This window comes from Pygoscelis adeliae, unplaced genomic scaffold (assembly GCF_000699105.1).
Source record: "Pygoscelis adeliae isolate BGI_AS28 unplaced genomic scaffold, ASM69910v1 Scaffold308, whole genome shotgun sequence".
NCBI lineage: Eukaryota > Metazoa > Chordata > Aves > Sphenisciformes > Spheniscidae > Pygoscelis > Pygoscelis adeliae.
In genome coordinates this window covers 589,734-608,858 of record NW_008825306.1, presented here as the reverse complement: position 1 = coordinate 608,858, position 19,125 = coordinate 589,734, and the positions used below count along the sequence as shown (strand labels likewise).

The 19,125-nt window shown below is 44.6% G+C and overlaps 1 protein-coding gene across 1 annotated transcript in view; it reads left to right on the top strand.

The window, feature by feature from the left end:
* PKDCC (protein kinase domain containing, cytoplasmic) overlaps positions 1-15,316 on the top strand; it is a 30,261-nt gene extending 14,945 nt beyond the window's left edge. Inside the window, exons 5-7 of the mRNA XM_009330205.1 lie at positions 714-821; positions 11,010-11,183; positions 14,061-15,316. Of these exons, the coding sequence (XP_009328480.1) occupies positions 714-821; positions 11,010-11,183; positions 14,061-14,146 (368 nt within the window). The 3' untranslated portion in view covers positions 14,147-15,316. The remainder of the gene's footprint in view (positions 1-713; positions 822-11,009; positions 11,184-14,060) is intronic.
* Positions 15,317-19,125: the final 3,809 nt, after the last annotated feature.

The window sequence follows — 19,125 nt, the reverse complement described above, 5'->3', positions numbered from 1 at the left end:
AGGCCCCCTATATCAGAGAAATCCCATTTTGAGATATTATCTAGGCTTCACAGAGGTATATACTTCCTGTTGACATCTCAGCACTGGGGTGAACTGCATCAGAATGCAATCCCTTGTGGGATCTGGAGAAGTCCCTGTCTATTTCAAGGGGAGGTTTAATGGTAACACCAGGGTACTTCCCCATTGCCAGTGGTCCCGGTGGTGCTTCTATACCTCAGAAGCCAGAGGCGAGTGACATTACCATAGATCTTTACTAATTACCAAGACAGTGCTGTTGGGACAAGAGTAGTTGCATGTGCCTGTAAATCTGATTTGAGGGTTTTCAGTGCATTCTTCTAGGGGTTTTATACCTTATACTGTGTGTATTCAACGGGGACTTTAATGGTGCTGGGCTATAGCTAATTAACAAGCAAAGCCTCTTGAGTTCCCTGTATTGGCTACAGTTCGTCCCTCGTGGGGAGCTCACCGCAGTGTTTTCTGCCCGCAGGCCTGGGGTTCCCAGCCGGATGAGCCAGCCTTTGACGTGCCTGGCTCATGTCAGGTGTGAAACCCAATTTGTAGTAACTCATGGACTTCATGTCCACATCATAACGCCGTCGTAGAGCAGGGCACCGCTGGGCTCTGATGCTTAGGGCTTTATTCTAATGCAACCTCGTTTTCGTCCTGTGCAGGTTGCTCCTCATCTAACTCATTCTCTTTCTGTGCTTTTAAAGGAGAACTTCACTGGGGAATAGATGAGACGGCTGCTCAGCTAGAGAGAGTTTTGAATCTGTATAAGAGTGGAGAGTACCTGCAGAACACAACCCGGATGCCGAAAGCTGGTAAAGTAGTCTTTCTTGAAACTTAAAATCAGAGACTTTGTCTTTATTTTGAGGTTTGAAAGGGCGAATGTGCAGAAAATGGGGCTCGGTGGCCCTTGAAGTCATGCATGTGATAATCTGTTGTCTGCCTTTTGCTTCCTGGGCACCATTTGAAACCCTTCTCACTAAATGAGGTAGCTGCACATCCATAGGTGTGAGCAGGCTGTAATGGGGATAAAGAAATCCAACGGAGCGTTGCTTTCCATAGCAGATCTGCAGAAAATGTTTTTCATCACATCCGCACACTTCTCTGCTGTTGGACTGTGAGAGCCTCCCCAAACACGAGTTAGGGGGAATCTAATCAAGATGCCGTAACCCTCTGTGGATTTCCTGGGACTTACAGGAATTTCTTGCTACGTAAGCACTTGTAGATTGGGAGAACAAAATTTTTGCTTCACAAAAATAATGTGTCCCTCAGCTTCTGCTAGCAAGAGAATGAAAAAGAAGAAAAAAGGACAGGATGAAAACAAAGCTGCATAATAGTATCTTTTTCATAAAACCTCTGCAGCACCACAGGTATGTAAAATGCTATTCAAGCTGCTATGATGCAGAGGGATGCATATTCCTCCCAGAAGGATAGCTTGTGGAATTATACACATCAAAGAAGATGATGTATGATGGAAATGACTGTTAAGTCTAACAACTGGAAAAGCTGTTTTGCTAATTATTTTTGTGTACATACAATATTCGTGTCAAATTGTCAACATAATTGACTGCAAGTTGATAGGAAAATTATGGCTTTGCTGCAAAAGCTCAGTAAAGAGGGAAAGATGGGTTCTAAATGAAGATGAATGTTGGCACGGGGGATTTGAATAGTTCCGTGAAGCATTTGCTCTGTGAAAGAGACACAGGAGCCAAATCCATCCCTGTCGTAGTGCTGTTAACCTCAAAGGGCCATGACACCAAGGATGAATTTGACCCACTTATCAGAATAATTCAATATTTATTTTGTTGTAAAATTGGCAGGAAAATTGTTGCAGGTGTTCATTTAACTTTCTAATTTTCAGCTTTTCATCACAATCTGTGCTGAGTGAGGCCTGTCAACACAGCAAAATTATTTTCAGCAGTACAATCAATAGTACAAACACGTCCTTTGTTGAAGAAGTGCCAGGAGGGCTGAAGTTTTTCTGTGGTGCTGGTTGGTTCCAGATTTAACTGCCATATCAGGACAAGATGAAATTTTGAATTTTAGAGGGCTGTTGTGTTTATAAAGTATCTCGGGGACTGAAGCTTAGGACAGCGGTAGTAAATGTAACAGTGCAGATTTCTACTAATATGGAGCAGATCTCCATGTATATTTGGGTACTGTAATAGTCACACATTTTTGTGTTAGTTAATTCTGAGGAGTCCTGGATAATATATAATGCAGAATCTGCCACCTGTGTTCACGGTTAGTAAAGCCCTTCTGTGCAAGGAGCCCTTTTTATTTGTAGGACACTGCTCATGGACTTAGGCACTCTACAGCGTGAGCAAAGATGTTAAAAATCCATAGATGCTTTGTGTAACATACTTGGCCAGTCTACATGAAAGACCGTGAGTGTAGTATTGAATTCCTTGATAGGAAAATGTTCTCAACCAATGGCAAGCCCGAGGAATCGGATATCTTAGTGGAATTTACATGTAGATGAGATGTGTTTTCAGACTTAGCTGCCATGCCTTTAAGATGTGCAGGCCTGTTTCTTGTTTGTTCTAAGGCTACTTTAACCAAACAGAAAAGGGGTTGTAATTTATTTCTATTTTAAGCCTCTCTTTCCTTGCCAGAAAAGTATGAAGAAGTTATATCGTGAGGGTGAAAATATGCCTACCTACTCATTCGTATCACTTTTATTCTGAACACATTCCTTCCTCAACCAGTATTTGATTGGTAATACCATGCTAGAATTAATTTTTAATATTCTCAGTCCGAAGATTATGGAATTAGAAATTATTAATTAGAAATTATCCAGAGATTATGAAATGAGAAATTCTCCTGTGGTACAGTGAAGTTGCAGGAGAGGGTGACAGTGGTGTTGGAAAGGACCGGTGTCCAAGTGATCAACCTCTTCCCGCTGGCAGGACGTTCCCAGCTGAGCTGGTGTCCTGACCAGTGAAACCAGGGCTGAAATGCCGAGCAGGTCGAATAATTTGTGTAACTCCTGGTGGGTGGTGGAGGTAGAGGTGGGTGGGAAAAGGGACAACTGTGATACTTTCCTAAGCTGTCAGCTGAGGTCTTGCTTTGGCCCTATTTGAGGTCTAGTAACTGTGTTAATCTGAAAGCAAAGAAAAAATACTTTTAAGATTGTTGGATTTTTTAAAAAACTTTTCTGCCTTGCTCTACAGCGTAATGAAAGTTCAAGGAGAGTGTTTTCCAAGCCAGTGCTAGGTTAAGATAAAACCAGAGGTGATGGTTTTGTTCTCGGGCCAGATGGGAGTCAGAGCTTTGCATTCGTACGCCTTTGTGCCAAGATCAGGTAGGCACAAGTTCACACCGATTTTGCTCCAGATGATGGAAGTCTCACAAGGTGACTGGCTCCCAAGATTTTCACTCTCTCAAGCAGTAGAAATAGACAAGAATTAACGATGCCAGTCTCCTCTGGCATCTAAAGGGTTGTGACAAAATAAGGCCTTTCTGGTGTATGATCTATTTTGAAATCATAAAAGCAGAACTGGAGGAGAATTCAGATACAAGAACTGCTAGATTTTCATTTGGCCAGCCTCCAGTCGTCCGGGACCTCCCCCGTTAACCAGGACTGCTGATAGATGATGGAGATAGATATCTTTTATGATAGAAATCATAAAAGCAGAACTGGAGGAGAATTCAGATACAAGAACTGCTAGATTTTATTTTGGTTTGGTTTTTTGGGAAAAGAAACCATAGAAGGTTCAGGTAACGGTGCTTCAGAATTTGTCTTGGTTCTAAATGCTTTGAATTATCCGTTGTCTTGGATAGAGCATTGTAAATTCGTATTAGGAAAGAAGAGGTCACGATCTTGGGCAAGTGATCTAAGGCCATAACTAAAACATAAACTTTGAGTAAACAGTCTGTTATCTATCTGAACCTATGTTTTTGAAAGGAAGACCTCTTCCTATGAACACCATGAAGTGAGAAAGGTGATATTGATAATCAGTAGGGAAGTGACATAAAGTTCTTGTCAACCCTAGTGTTCCCATAAATAAAGTTTAACAAGATGACATAGTCATATTACAGAAGGTCTTGGATATTAAGCTTTCACTGTGCTTCAGTTGTAAAAGATTTTATAGTGCTGTAAATTATATTCTGCTCTGGACTTTGCTTTAGTATCTTAGAAACAGAGTAGAGGCGCGGGAGACATTCGATAGCTATGTATGTGTTCTGTAATCATAAATCACACTACTGTTAATGTTGATATAGGAGCATTACAGTGTTTAAAACAACACCATGAGCAAATACTTTTATATTCCATTGACCGTTGGTCTCTCTTGCTGGAATCCAGGAGAATGTGGATTAAAACAGGAATCATGTATTTTTTCTGACATACGTTATCTAAAAATGATTAAATCGTTCCATTAATTGCCCAGATTAAGAAGACTAAAAAAATCTGCAGACGTTCATCAGTGAAGTCCTGCCCCTGTATCAACATTTTTATTACTTCAATCAAGTGACACTGATTTGTACCAACGGGGTGTCTGGCCCTTGAGCTAAGCCCCAGCCCTTCTGTTAACTCAGAATTTACTCAGAAATGCGTGAAATCAGCTAACATTAGTAAATCCGATAGCTTTGTTATTCATTAAAGCTAATAGATGACCCATTATTAGGCCTGAGGGTGTGCAAGCCCAAAGAAAGGCATAATTAGCTGCTGCTGTTAGTTGAAAGCACATTCTCAATGCCTAAAAAGCTGGAAGGCTGGACATAAAGCAAAGACACTTCATGTTTTTCTTTGTCTTAAGACAATTTGGCAGGATTATGCTGTATGTAAACATTTACAGTACAACAGTGTTTTGAAAAAATATTCTGCAGGGTCACTATAGCAACCTGCTTAGGAAATTGTAAATCCACCCAAGAATTATTGAAATCGAGGAGGGGGGCAGTGTTTGTGCACATGTGTATGTGCGAGAGAGAAATTTTGCAAGGTTGCTGGAATATTGTTTGAGGCAGTTTGTATATCCTACGGCAGGCCACAGTGCGAAGGCTAAAAGTATGCTGCTGAAGGTGCTTGAAGGCTCAGCCAGGAACATACTGCAGCCCAGTCCTTGCAGCCCAGATTCCTGCTTTATCTGGCACTTGGGCGTTCGGTGTTTCTTTCCCGGGAACGTCAAGGCTGCTTTGTGGCCGGCTGAGGGGGAAAGGTGCACAGGGCTGCAAGCACGGGCAGAAAGTCTCCCTCTACGCCCTGCCTTGCACAGGGGGCTTTTGCAGCAGCAGCCGGGCAATCCTGGCACACGGAGGAATACAGGAGCAGGTTCCTTTGCACCCATACGGCACTGGAAATACCGTGGGGCTGTATGGCTGTATAGTGACCGGTTGGTTGTTGCTCACACGTATCTCCACCGTCGTGCAAACCATATGCCCTGTTCACTGAGCAACGTGTTCTGCTGTCGCTAAACTTCTCCAGGTCCAACTTGGCAGCGTAGAGCAAAATGCTTTCTGCTGATGGGTTAGGTCCTCAGCTCCTTTCAAGAACACTAAAGAAGTCACTGAGTGTCTTTTACAAATCCTGTAGGCATCTGTCTTTAAGCTTAAATACCCCGCACACGTGACCCTAGGCACCTTTTGGCTCATCCATCATCAGCGTCATTGTTTTTATGAGCAAGTGGGCCAGATGCAGTTTACAAGCATCTGTGGCACTAGTTTGGGCTAGTTGCCTTCAGTAAATCGGTGTGCACTGCAGAGGCGGCCGTGGGTGCGGAGCAGCTCCGCAGCCCGGTGAGCGGCCCTGGGACGTGGGGCACGAGGCAGGAAAAACACTCCAGCTGTGTCATGTTAACGGGAATAAAATGTAAGGGAACATGTCGTTCTTCTCCTTATTTATTTGTGTTTCGGTGACAGCCTGCATACTGATTTAAATATGGCTCTACTGTAAGCACAATAGAAGCAATAAAAAGAGGCAAGCCTTACTTCGCTTCCAGCCTGCACGTGGGAGGCAGCCAAAGGACAGAAATACTCACCAGAGAAGCAGGGCTATCTCCTGGTCTGACGGCAAACCCATGTCCTGCCAGGCCTGTTTGTCCTTCCAAACAGTTGGCATTCGTCAGAAATGATTGAAAGCAGAGACACGCGGGATACGCCTAGCATGTCATTTTCTCAAACATACCAAAAAACAGCTTTCCGTAGCGCAACTGCGCATACGGCTTTGCAAGGCTCATTGTCAGAAGCATGTTTAAATGTGAGATATTGAAGCATGAGGAAAATTTCAGCATAGAATGAAGCGTACTAAAAACGTAACTGTATTCTTGTCTATTTAGGATCCGATTCTGTTCTCCATAAGCTCCCTGGGAATCGGTGGGGACTGTTTGTAGAGCAAAACACTGCTCAATTTTTGCTGAGATTGGCAAGATCAGGCTCTTTCTGCTTACTTGTAAGCAAAGCAATTAAAAGCAAATCCAGAGTTGACTGCCAGTGACCCTCTCGAGAGTGGAGGAAAAGAGGAGGGAGGAAAAGGAGCAACACGATTTCTCTCTCAAGGATGAACATTACTGCGTTTGTGTCATTGACCCATGGTGTATTGGCAGGTGATAACTAGAAAAGAGGACTGGGCAAATTTCCAATGAGTAGCTGTAGTTGGTAGTAAAAATGCAATCTGGCTGCTGTGGCTGAAATAAACGGTCATTAGGACTGATTAAAGTCAGATTTAGGGTGATTCAAACAAGCTAAAAGGGGGAAACCACAGGCGGTTTCACATAGTTTATTATATACTTGTGGAGTTATTTATGTGATTCAGTCCAGTACAGTGAAAATGAGTATGTTTATAGATTGTAGTCGGCTTTGGGACAACGCAGGTGATTTTTGATGGAAAAAATTTAGAACAAGATTTTAAAGCATTGACCTTCTTTTGTAGCTCTTGCCCTGGTCAGTGATACTGCAGGTTGCTTTTAAAGATGCCTCTCTTACCTGACACGAGAAGATGCTCGTTTGGAAAATTGCTGTGGCTGCTGTGGGGGCTGCCTAGCACTGTGAGAAACTTCTAAGAAGATTTTGGCCTATTGAAACAGCATATTTTGATTGACAAGAGCAAACTTGTAAAAATATTTTAAAGCTATTAAAAATATTGCAAAACAAAATTTTTGAGGATTGCCCAGATTCAGCATAGCAAGATATTTTGAAGTTTCAAAATGTTAACGGGGCAGGAAGGATGTTTCCTAGGAGGATTTATTTGTATAACAGTGAGCAGCAAATTAGCTCCCATATGTTAAGCTGGAGTAAATCTGTCATAAGTGACATCAAGATCAGGCTTACTGCGTACATTTATTTGCTTCAATCCTCACAAAATCAGTAGATGGAGAAAAGGATTCCTTTTCCGTTGTGATACCGGCAGGAGCATCTTGCATATCTGATCTATTCCTTGCTATTACCTTGATGGACTTTATGTACTCTGTGTCAAGCTACGTGTATGTACGCAAAAGTGTAAATTTATGGCTGCATTTATAGTATTAGGCAAGTATTTATTGGTTTTAAACACCATTAGTCTGGAAATCGACCAGAACTTTGACCTTTTTATGATGTGATTTACTGCCGTGAGCCTTCAAATTCCACGGACTCCATTTAAGCAAGTTTCAGGTCTTGGCAGGACAAAAACCTGAGCTGGAGCTGTCCATAAACCAGTGGAGTATTGCTTAACTGAGCAAGTAACTGCACCGTAGTGACCAGGGTGATCATTTAAAGGTGTAGGGGAAGCCCAGCTCTCCTGCTGGCTGGGGCTAATGGAGTGCAAGGAGGAGCAGCAGGTGCCTGGCATTGCCAGGGCACATCTCAACGGAGGGGCATCCTTCAGGAGCACCCTTCTTCCGACCCCTCCTAGTTCACGTGAGAGGAGTGCATTTCTTCACAACTCCTACAAATGAGGGCTAAGGGGTCAGCTCCCTAATTTGTAACTGTGTAAACAAGAGATTCCAGGAATATGTGCCTTCACTGTGCGAATGGGGAAGGCAGGTACCTTGCCTTGCTTGAGATAAAGTGAGTTTTGGAGGGAAGCGCGGTTTCCTCAGACCAGCGCTCGGTTGGCGTTGCAGGGTTTCTGATAATTTCTGACTAATAGTTTAAGAGGAGATCCCGTGTTGGCTTCCCGGGGCAGCGGGAGCACCTGGCTGCTTTGGGAGCGTGAGCCAGGGTGCGGGGCCATCGCATGTCCCACTCACTGCTCCTCGTGGCCGCCTTCCCACGGGGATGCTCCCAGGGGAAGGTGCTCCTGGGCAACCATCCCTGCTGCCTACCACGCGAGCGGGGAGAGGGGCTGCCTTCCTGCCTTTCCCCCTTGCTGCATCCCACTCCTCTCCCTGCAGGCAGCGTAGGCAGGAGGCTCAGGTCCCCAAACTGCAGGCATTCAGCAGTCTGTGCCAGTTGGGGGGAGCTGCCGGGGGCTGCCTTTGCAGACCCTGTGTGCCTGTGTGCTTTCGCTTGAGACTCCAGTGGCTGCATTTTCACCTATCTGGCGCTTGGTGATCTCCCAGCCGAGGAGAATGCTCTCTGCATGTGGGTCGCGCTGTTGGGTACCTGTTACGCTAGCCTGTTCCCACAAGTGCGGCACCCTGAGGTCGTTGCAGATGATGGTGGCTTCCCTCATGTAGGAACTGGCGGGGAGCAGCAAGGCCTAGGGGGGACAGCCACGGGGCTCTGCCGCACGGCAAGACCACCCTAAGTACCAGTGTGGAGGTTTCCATGTTCTCTGCCGCCCACAAGCCAGGACCTCGCCATCACCATCGCAGTTATTGCTGGCCCAACTCTGTCGATTAATGTGTCCAAGCTGCCCAAATGATTTACCAGGCTCAGTCACCTGGAAGAAGTCAATGGAAAGGGAGGACTTTATCTCCTACCTCTGACAGAGCCTCAGGTCACGTAAATCAGTGCTGCTCTTTTGAAATCTGTTTATGTCAGCCGAGAGCCTAACCCCTGACAGCTGTACCGGGAACAGTGTTGAGAAGAAAGAAAGTGCTATGGGCATATTAAGAGGCATATCTGTGCGCAGAAGAGTTTAAAAATTGTTCGATAATTCAAAATAAGGGTCTTCCAGACAGGCTGCTGCCTCGCGTGGAGAAAAACCACATGTCGTGGCGTGGGGCTGCGCTGCTTAGCGCCCTGACAGCGTGCCGAGGGATGCTGCAGCTCCCTCCCAGCCCCGACGCGGAGCCCGGCAGGCTCCGAGAGCGCCTGCGGGAAGGGCCGGGGGCATGCTCCCTGCTGACATGGAGAATCAGGCAGATGCTTCATCTGCTGCTGCCCTAGCAAGTGTTCTGTGAACACCCTCTGTGGCATGGGGTTTGGCGCAGTGCAGTGTTAGGTGGCACTTCTGTAGCCATGCAAAGAAAAGTTGTGAATAGTCACATTTTATATCCAGTCAACGTGGCACGCACACTGATACGGGTAGTAGTATATGGTGCCAACAATGGTGAATTGATTTTTTTTGCATTTCATTTGCACATATCATTTTACTGACCTTGGCTGTGAGGTACAAATCAATACTCAGCAGTTACCATACAGAGATAAGAGAATATTATTCAGTTACATTCAATTATTGTTACACTGTACAGTTGATACAGAAATTCGAAAAAAGGGGACTTTACCTATCCAGCCAGTAGCAGTTTGATTTATGCTGTGACTTTTCTTCAGAAGAAATACATAGGTATTTTTGATGGAGACACGACCATTTGTAATGTAAAACTGCATATTTTTTTTTCCTTCATCTGTATGAGTCTGCATTTTCTGAATTACTGAAAACTTTTTTGCCTTTGATTAAGTGGGACATGATAAGCTCTGATTTTGCTTTTTGTTTGTGAATGTTTCTTAGGATACTTTTAATCATCCAGGCTTTAAAAAAGAGTGCATTTACTGCATTTGTTTCCCACTATTTCAGACTGTGTGGTGTGAACAAGCACTTGTGGATGTGTACGACTTTTCCCAGTTGAAATACTGGCAGTTTAGAGTAGTAGATGCATTCGCCTCTGACTCGGTGGTGTTCGTACAATGTGCTGCCTGAAATATTAGCAGGCTGAATCTGCAATGTCAGGCAGAAAATGTCTGAACCAAAGTGACTTAAGAATAGGCTGTGAGTCAGGGCTGGCAGCTCTGGTTTCCATAATAGATACAATTAGAAGAAATATAGAATGTTATTTATTTTTTTGAATAGGAGGTAGGGGGCAGAGACGGGGTGGAACCGTCAATTTGTGCGTCTGGACGCTAAATAGAAATGTTTATAAATGATTAGTTGAATTTGCTGATGCATTCATTAGAGAAACCCCCGTCAGCGGCTGGGAAAGTGAGAGGAGCTGTGAACAGAGAACAAGAGGCAGCTCATAAAGGCAAGTGAGACTGAACGGCAGCCAAGGGAGAGGAGTAATCGGCAGGGCAGCGCGGAGGCGCTGGGCGAGGACCACGCTGACATGCTCCCGCTACTTTTTTTTTCCCCCTTCTCTTCGGAGGCCCATCAAGCGGCTCCTCTTTTGTGCTAATCTGAGCAAGCAAAAAAAGTTTGCTTAATTAAAAGCCTGTCTTTTCTTCCTTCTCTAAAGGGACTGGAGGAAAATAGCATGCTCTTCTGAGGGAGAGGGAGGGCTGGGAACGCCTGGTCGGGTCTCACCCCGACAATCCCGCTCACTGTTAAGAAGTAGGACAGTGAGTCAGTTCATTCAAGTGGATTCTGTTTATTCAATGGGACATTCTTCCTGTAAAATTCCTAATAAAACCAAAGCCTCTCCTACGCAGTGGGGAAGGGGAAAGGGTTTTGTACACAGACTGTTTATTTACAGATGCTTTCTGGAAAAAAAGGTGGGAAGAAGAAAGGAGGAAAGGAAAAGGAAAGTAAGGTGCAGAGCTATAAACACGTTTGGGAGTAAACTGGGGCTGCTAGGCTGGTACAGTCTAGTCCGTCACCTTTTCTGTCATATATCCTGCTCCTAAGCTGTTATAATAAACCTTGCCTGTTAAAAACAAGCAGTTTGCTAGAGCTTTCAAAACGATTGCTTTGCTGTGGTTATTTGCAGAATACAGACGGGTGCCTGAAGCTTTTATTCCTGATGAGAACTACAGATGCTGGCCATCTTACCATCATAAGGGCTGCCTCCTCTCCGTGTTTGATGTCAGCGAAGCCATTGAAATCTGTGACAGCTACTCCCAGTGCAAAGCTTTCGTCTTAACTAACCAGACGACTTGGACAGGTAGGTTGCGGATGCTGCTGAGCAGAAACAGCATCTGAGTCACATATTCTGGCTGCTTTAGGTGTTTTAATACGGTTTGGGGAGCGTGCTGCGCTGGGCTGTGGGAGCCGCCAGCAGCAGCTAGAAGTTTCTGAAGCTCCAGCTGAGGCGGTTTGATTTTTGGTGGGGCTTCTCTTTGCCTGCTGTCGGGGGAGCAGGAACCTGCGGGCAGGCTCAAAGGAGCTGGCACCAGAGGGCTAGAGCACATGGACCATAGGTCTCCAAACCGTGGGGTCTGACATTTTATTTTAAAACACAGCAGCAGAAACAACAACAAAAGCCTGTGACCTGTTTCCGCAGTTAATTGTGCAGGACATGGTCCAACATACTGGATTTAAAGAAATCTTTCCAATCCATATGGTTGTTGCGGTTTGACACAAAACCAGCAGGTTCTCCCATGGATCTAGCTGGGACTTCCCAGCTGGTGTCAGAGATGCCCTGCCGCTGGTGGGAGCACTGTGCTTCCAGCAGTAGGGCTTTGGCTAAAGGACAGTGAGGAGGGAGGGTTTAAAACCAAGCAGACACAGAAGTAGACATAGAACTTCCAGAGGAAAATCCCATTTGCTACTACAACTCATTTTCTTGTCTACAGAATATACTCGCTGAAAAGAGAAATACATTTTCCAAAAGGTCTGTGGGCCTGGCAGTCCTCATGTGGTTCCCCTGAAGGCAGACAGTCGGTGCCGATTGACATCAAGTGGAGAATTGGCCCTGGCTTGCTGCTTCTGCACCAGACTTGTGCCTATTTCAGGCAACTTCAGAGCATTCTGAGAAACAAAAATGTTACAAGTCTCTGCTAAAAATCTCCAGTAGCTGCGGCTCCGGAGTGGCTGAGGGGTTCAAAGAGCTGAATGCCACAGTCGGCTCCCAACCCTTCGCCCCTTCCCTGCATGCCCAGGAGAGCTGCGTGCCCCTGTGGCCGGCCCTGGCCAGCTTAGGTGGCAGTGTTCCCCTGGGCAAACTGCACCCCTTTGAAGGGTAAAGAAAAAAGACATGTTTGTTTTTATAAGGTGCAGTGGACCAAATCCATGTTCTTTCATAATCTTCCCCCGAGATAACCCCCCCCCCCCAGGTTTTCATAATCTTCCCCCGAGATACCCCCCCCCCCCCCGAAGACAGGGTGAGTTTTTCTTCTGTATGTTGTCTCCACACGCTGCTTCCCTGCCTGCGATTGCCATTTTCTGCTAGGGCCAGATCGGCTCCCCTGCTCCTGTCTTCAAGAGGAAGGGTGGCTGATGCTAGCCACACCTTGGGAAAGCTGACTGAAGTCATTGCTCTGTCAGAGACTTTAGTGCGGCAAGTTAATTAGGGCCTGAGGCTCAGCTCTCTGTCTGTACCTCTGCGATCACAACATGTCTTAACCTTAAAGTCGCAATTTACTCTGTGTGCAGTTGGGTGCTTTAGTTGTGCTTAGCTGAGCAGCAGAAATATACACACCAAAGCCAGGTTTATATACATGCCTAGCAGGTCCCCAGCTCTGAAAGCATCACGAACTAGTAGAAACTTCAGACAGTTCATACATTTCAGAGTGTTTAGGCAGTGTGCTGCTACGGCTTTCTGCATTTCTTGTGCTTCTGAGAGGTTTGAACAGAGACTTCCATGGAACCTAGAAAAAACTAATTTATATTAAGCTTGCTTGTGGCTAACTGGTGACTACTAGGTCATCGTGTCAGACTATTTATAGTCAGACTATTGAAGTTAATTAATATACTAAAAAAGTAATTATTATGGCACAGGGAAGTTCATAGGAAGTTTAGAGCAGCTCCTGTTTCAGGTTATAATATTAAAAGCAAATGAGACATATTAGCAATATTTCTAGTCTTACTTATCGTTCCCTTTACCTTGTCGCTCCTGATGCATAAGCACTCAAGTCCCTGAAATCTACAGCACAGAAATTTGCTCAGTAGTCGACGCATCCCGTTTGCTGTGTGATACTTTTCAAGAAAATAGTGTTATGGGAGCCCCCTAGAGAGGCAGGCTGGGAGTAGATAGCATTTGATGTTCTGAAGTTCAGAGAGAGGGAAGGCAGAGGCTGAATCGCTGTGGAAAATCTCTCTGTGGCTTCTGCTCCAAGGAAAGGCAATGACAGTGCGGGTCCGTGGGACGGCAGGTACTCATCGAGAGGCAGGGATGTGAATAAGATGCCAGGTCAGTAAGCGTGCGGAGATAAAAGAACTGTGCTGCGGCTCCCACAAATACCGCTGAGTGAAACCTCACCAAATTCAGTCCCCGCTGGCCTCGGATGTCTACGTGGCTGGTGCCTTACACAGCCCAGGCCGTTAGTACTTGCTGGTGCTTTTTGTATGAGGGGTAGAAACCTTGTTCCAGCTTGTTTAAAACCCAGAGCTATGGAGTGATGAGCAAGAGCTATTTCGGAGAAAGTCATGTTTAACATGCATTGCACTGATCAGTTTTGCAAAGATTCAAGCACGCAAAGATGATTCTGCTCCTGTACAATCAAATGAATGCCCTGAACCCAAGCCTGTTTTTATCAGTGGTAGAGTCTTTAAATACGTTTTTTAAAGATCATGTGACATTTGTATTAAAATCTTCAGGCCGTTTCTTCGTTTACCGTGCTAGCTGTGCGCAGCCGTATCTTGACCATTATTAGATCAAGTGTAAACATACCAAAAGCAGGGGAGATTCAGTGTCATTTTAGATGAAAGCATTTCGGTTTTATACCAGGTGAAGTTAAGAAAGAGTTCAGTCTCGGGTTGTCTGAAGAATGCGTAGGTTGAAGAAGAATATGAAATGTCAATATTTTAAAGTTTGCAACCTTTTGCTCATCACTTCTAATTAATTTTTTTCCCCACCCCTGCCTTTTCCTATTCGGTGCAGGTCGGCAGCTTGTCTTCTTCAAGATGGCCTCAAATCATATCATGCCTGATCCTGACAAGATAACATATGTGAAGGTGACAGACTGACAGCTGAAGTGGCTCAGTCTGACACGTGAGTGGCAAGAGCTGTTTGTGTATAAATATAGGCAGCTGTTAGGTGTAAGGCGGCTGTGGCCGGAGAGATAATTGCACTATTACTCATTCTAATCTATAGAGTGCTAAACAAAACTTTAAAGAAATAACCTGCATGACCAGGATTAATGTGCAATAAAACAACATTTTGAAAATGTGATTTTTTTAAAAACAAAGCAAAATACAAGATACGATACACTGTTAGGGTATAATTTTGGTTACAAATCAGCTGGCAGCTCTGGCTTTTCTAACCAAGGTTAGCATAATGTTTCTGACCTGTGCATGTGTGCACAGGGATGAAAGTCGATCATTTCTATGGGAAGTCTGTATCCTCCGCGCTGATATTTATTTGGGCATGTACAATCACAACAGAGTAACTGAAGCATATCAGTTTGTAAGCTGAATAGCAAACGTTTCTGAAGACAATCAGCATTTGTGTTAAAGCTATCAAATATGCAATGCTGGCGTATTTGTCAAAAGGAAGGAATTGGTTATGTTTAGAATTGCAGGACTGTAGCTAATTTTCATTTTTGCTTCCAATGTTATCATAAAGTTTCATTTTTAATTTAAAAGAGCCATTTTGCAGGTCTAGCAAATCACATAAGCATATGAATAGTCCCACTGAAAGGGTAAGGACTTACCCGAGTGCCGAGTGCTTTGCTGAATAGGGATAGGCCTAAGCATATGCTTACAATTAAGCCTGTGCTTAAGACTTTTGTTGAATCGAGTTTGAATTGTTCAGGAAGCCACATCTTTGACAGACTGGCAAAGCAATCCAGCTGGTGGAACGGTACTAGTTTAATGACTATCTTGCAGTTGCTCGTATTTTTTATCATCAAATCCTTGGTTTTCTAAGACACCGCTTGCTAATTCTTAGAGTGAATGAAGTAAATGACCTTAATAATGGCAAATGAATGCTAGCCTTAATTCTATATAAAATGCGTTTTACAGGCATGGTGTGTCTAGAGAATTTGCTTTCAGTGAAAGCAATAAAGTAAATGCTAAAGTGACCAATGTCATACTGTTTTGTAGTTTGTACAGTCAGGAAAAAAAATGTGCTTTTGTTTCTCAAATTGTTTATTTTTGTAAAAAAAAATAAAAGATAAATACAATTCCTTTCATACTCGATTTTTTTGTGTTGCAAATAAATGCCTACATCCAGTGAAGGCTTAGACATAACGTATTGTATGTAAACTTCAGTCTGGGATATTTTTTCCAGGAAGGAACTGATGTTGTTCCAGTGGCTCCCAGTAAGGGGTGTGTTTCTGGGGGTACGCGGTGGCTTTGTCTACGCAGTTGCCTGTCGCAAAGCAAGCAACCGTTGGAAGACAAGGCTTCAACAGCCTTTCTTTCTCTGTAGTTTTGAGTCACATCAGTAGCAGACTTTTAACATTTGGAAGGGATGAGGATGAGAGCAGAATCTGAAGGAATTACTCATGGGGCTAAATGGTGGTTTTTCTTACCGGGCTTTACCAAGGAGGGTCTGAGAAGGAGAGCAGGAGAGCCAGGGAAGCTGGGCAGAAGTGCTCATAGCCTGTGTGACTACGCAGGAGAGATGGTGACACGGCAGCGGGTCTCGTCTCACCGCGGTTTCTCTGAGGTCACCGATACCCTAACGACTTCTGGCAATTGACTGAAATGACATGCTGTAACGGCTGTAACTCACAAATTATCAAACTCCCAGCCGTAATAGCTCAGCTGATTGTGTCGCCGTGCACTTAGGAACCCATCAATCATGCTGTGGTAATAAACAAACACTACAGATTCTTTTAAAATTGCTACATAAATCATGCCAACACATACTGCACAGTTCATTGAAGTGATATGGGTTGTTGGCACTGAGGTGCTGGTATGTATTCTGAAAGTCTTTAACCTCCCGTGATTGCCTTACCATTAAGCACTGTACGCTGCTCCAAAAATACACAGCGTTTAAAAACAATGTGAACGGTTAAATTCTTTAGTTGCATTCCTAGGTAAAAAATATCAACATTTAAAAGCAAAAAAAGAGATATCTGGGGTAATTCTTTAATGTTGTAGGCAGGTAACTTAGGATAATTTCATTCCATCACTTTCCGCGCAGTGGAAAAAAAAGCCTCAAGTCAGGAATTGTTTATCCCTGGAATTAAACAAACTTGCCAAACCAATTTACATCAGCTTTTGCAAACAGAGATCAAGTAAGCAAGAAAGAAGCATAGCCATGAGCCAAGAAGCTGGATTCTAAATTTCAGCGGTAATCAACTTTATAACTCTTTGAGAGTAAGGCTTTCCAATGGAAATGCTGATTAAAATCTTAGTAAGAGAGGCATGATACTACAATAAGTGAATTTAATAGCTCTAATAAGCACTGGCAAAAGTCGGAATTTATGGGGAGAAAGTGTGTTTGGCAGCAGTGGATCTGCTTCAGCAAAGTGCCTGCCTGGCGTTTGTGGCATGGAAACCCCTGAGAAGCCACAGAGGAGAAGGAGGAAGAGGAGGAGGAAGCAAGGCACAAAGTGAGCTGGCAGGTCTGGGCCAGTCAGCGTGGGAGCTACTCCATGTTTTCTGTGGAAAAGGCATTTCTGCCTGGTTTTTTCACCCTAACATTCTGACTGCTTTTTACATTTCCTGGCTTCCTCAAGCCACAAGGTAGAAATGTGAAAGAAGACACCCACAGGGCTTTAAACGACTGACGTCTGCGTGCGTGCATGCACGTGTGTGTATGTGTATACGTATTTATGTACGTGTCACGCTGAACAGGGAGAGCTTATTTCCTCAGTGAAAAACCGATTGGCTGTGCACAAAATGAAGTGCTAAACAGGATGCTGAGTTCATCTGGAGAAGTGAGAGCTGCATGAAGCAGTGGGTGCTGCGGCTCTGTGAGGGGCTGTGCTGAGCGTTCGGTCCCGTCCAGTGCCGCGATGCCCCGGATGGGCTGCAGCTCAGAGCGCCTCCAAGAGCTGCCCTCCATCTCCATAACAGTTTGGTGAAGGGGTGACACTAGCCCCACCACTTCCAGGCAATGAAGCAGGCACTGCTCGGCATCACTTCTGGCCCTACGTCCCGAGGGATGTAGTGGAGACACACTGAGAGCTTTGGTCTTTGCTTTGACCAAAATAAAAATGTGTTCTATTTTTCTGTATCTTGTCTGAGCCTACTGTTTTCTCTCTGGTCATTTTTCAAAGCTTTCTCCCCAACTTCAATGCGTCTTTTTAAGTGGAAAGCTGAGGTCTCGTATTCAGCTCCAGAAACAGGTTGTTACAACTCACATCACATCTAAGAGAAATCTGTGGTGAAATTAGTCATATCACACGAGCATTCATCACCCTGAGAGAAAGCCTGAAAACAAGCGGGCCCTGTTGCCAGCTGAGGAGCTCGGATAAGTTTGTGTAGAGAGTGAAGGGGTTGGATGGGCAGTGAGACACTGGCGAAGAACCTTGGAGATAAAGGAGTTTAGTGTAAGTACGGCTATTCCTGACGTGCTTTGCCCTGCCTCTCCCTGCTTCACTGAGGCATTTTGCTTAGTACTTCTGCCAGCCGTGACCACCAAGTTTCCCATAAGATTTGTGAGAAGGGTGGCAGAGTGGGGTGCAGGGAGGACAGCAGCTCGGAGTGAAGGCAGGAGGTCTTCTATTGCCAGCTACTGTATGTGGTGTGGTAACTGCTGGGGACCACTGTCCTGGAGTAGGACCTGACCATGGTAGATGCACAGTCAAGACCTTGTCCCTGCCTCTGAAATTCACCGTTACCAACTTGTACCGCCGCTCATGGTAAGTGAATGCAGCCTTGTGTTCATACCAGGTGACCAAAGGAGTAGACTTGGGGGACTAATCAGTCAGTCACAGACAAGCATCCTGAAAAACATAGCTACCCACGTGGGCTCTCTGCTATGGTTATGGAGAGCGGAGCCCCAGCAGCTCACCGCGGCACTGTCCTGCACTGCTCCTCTCCCACAGCCTGCTGTAACCTGGGGACATGCGGGAGGCATGTGTTACAAGGAGAATTGCAGAGGGGCAAAATATATACTGTTAGTCCACTTCTACTGGTGGATGTGGGGTGCTGACCCTATTAATGTTTATAAGGTCCTGCACCTTCATGCACTGTTGCTATTTGGAGCAAAAAAGAAACTCTTGTTGACAATAATTTAGATTAAGCAAATGGTTTAGAGGACTTGTAATTCAAAGCATATGGAAGGTGATAGCGAACATCCAGAGATCATGTTATGTTGCCTGTCAGGAAGAAATACATGAATAAAGGGATGTTCAAACTTTGGTGGAGAGCGCCTTATTTTGTATTCTTTGGCACTAAATTCTTTGAAGACTAACTAAAACCTACTAAGGGGGGGGGGGGGGGGGGGAAGGAAAAATGGAGCGGCAAGACTGTTCACAAGTTTTTCCAGGAAAACATATCCCTAACCTTTTGGTCAAAACGTGAAACACTGTTAAAAGAAGTTGAACAAATTTGGGTTGAAAAGACTCAAGTGGAGTTTTCATCAATCGACTGCAGAAAGAAGAAAATGGAGCTCAAAGAAGAAGAGGAAGATTTGCGAAAAGCAGGCAGTATATAAAGACTTCACAATCACACTCTGCTTAATGTTTTTTGAGATGTGATCATTTGATCCTTTTTTTTAAGACAACATATTTTTTTCTCTCTCCGAGTTTTTAAGCAGGAACGAGACACATTGGGCTGCCTCGGGCTGGCTGCCTCTGAGAGCTCCCAGGGCACGTAGGGTCCGTACCCATCTTTCAGCACAGACATGGACCATGGCATTTTGACTCTAATGAGTAAGTTGCTTGCAAGTAAGTACAAGTTACTTTTTTCAAGTTGACATGGATGCTTTTAAGAGCTGCATTTTAAAAATATGAAGGAAACAAAACATTGTATCTCCTCCCTTTGTAGTTGCATGCAGTCAACAATTGCCTTTGTGTAATAGGTGCTCCACTTCCCCATGCAAACTG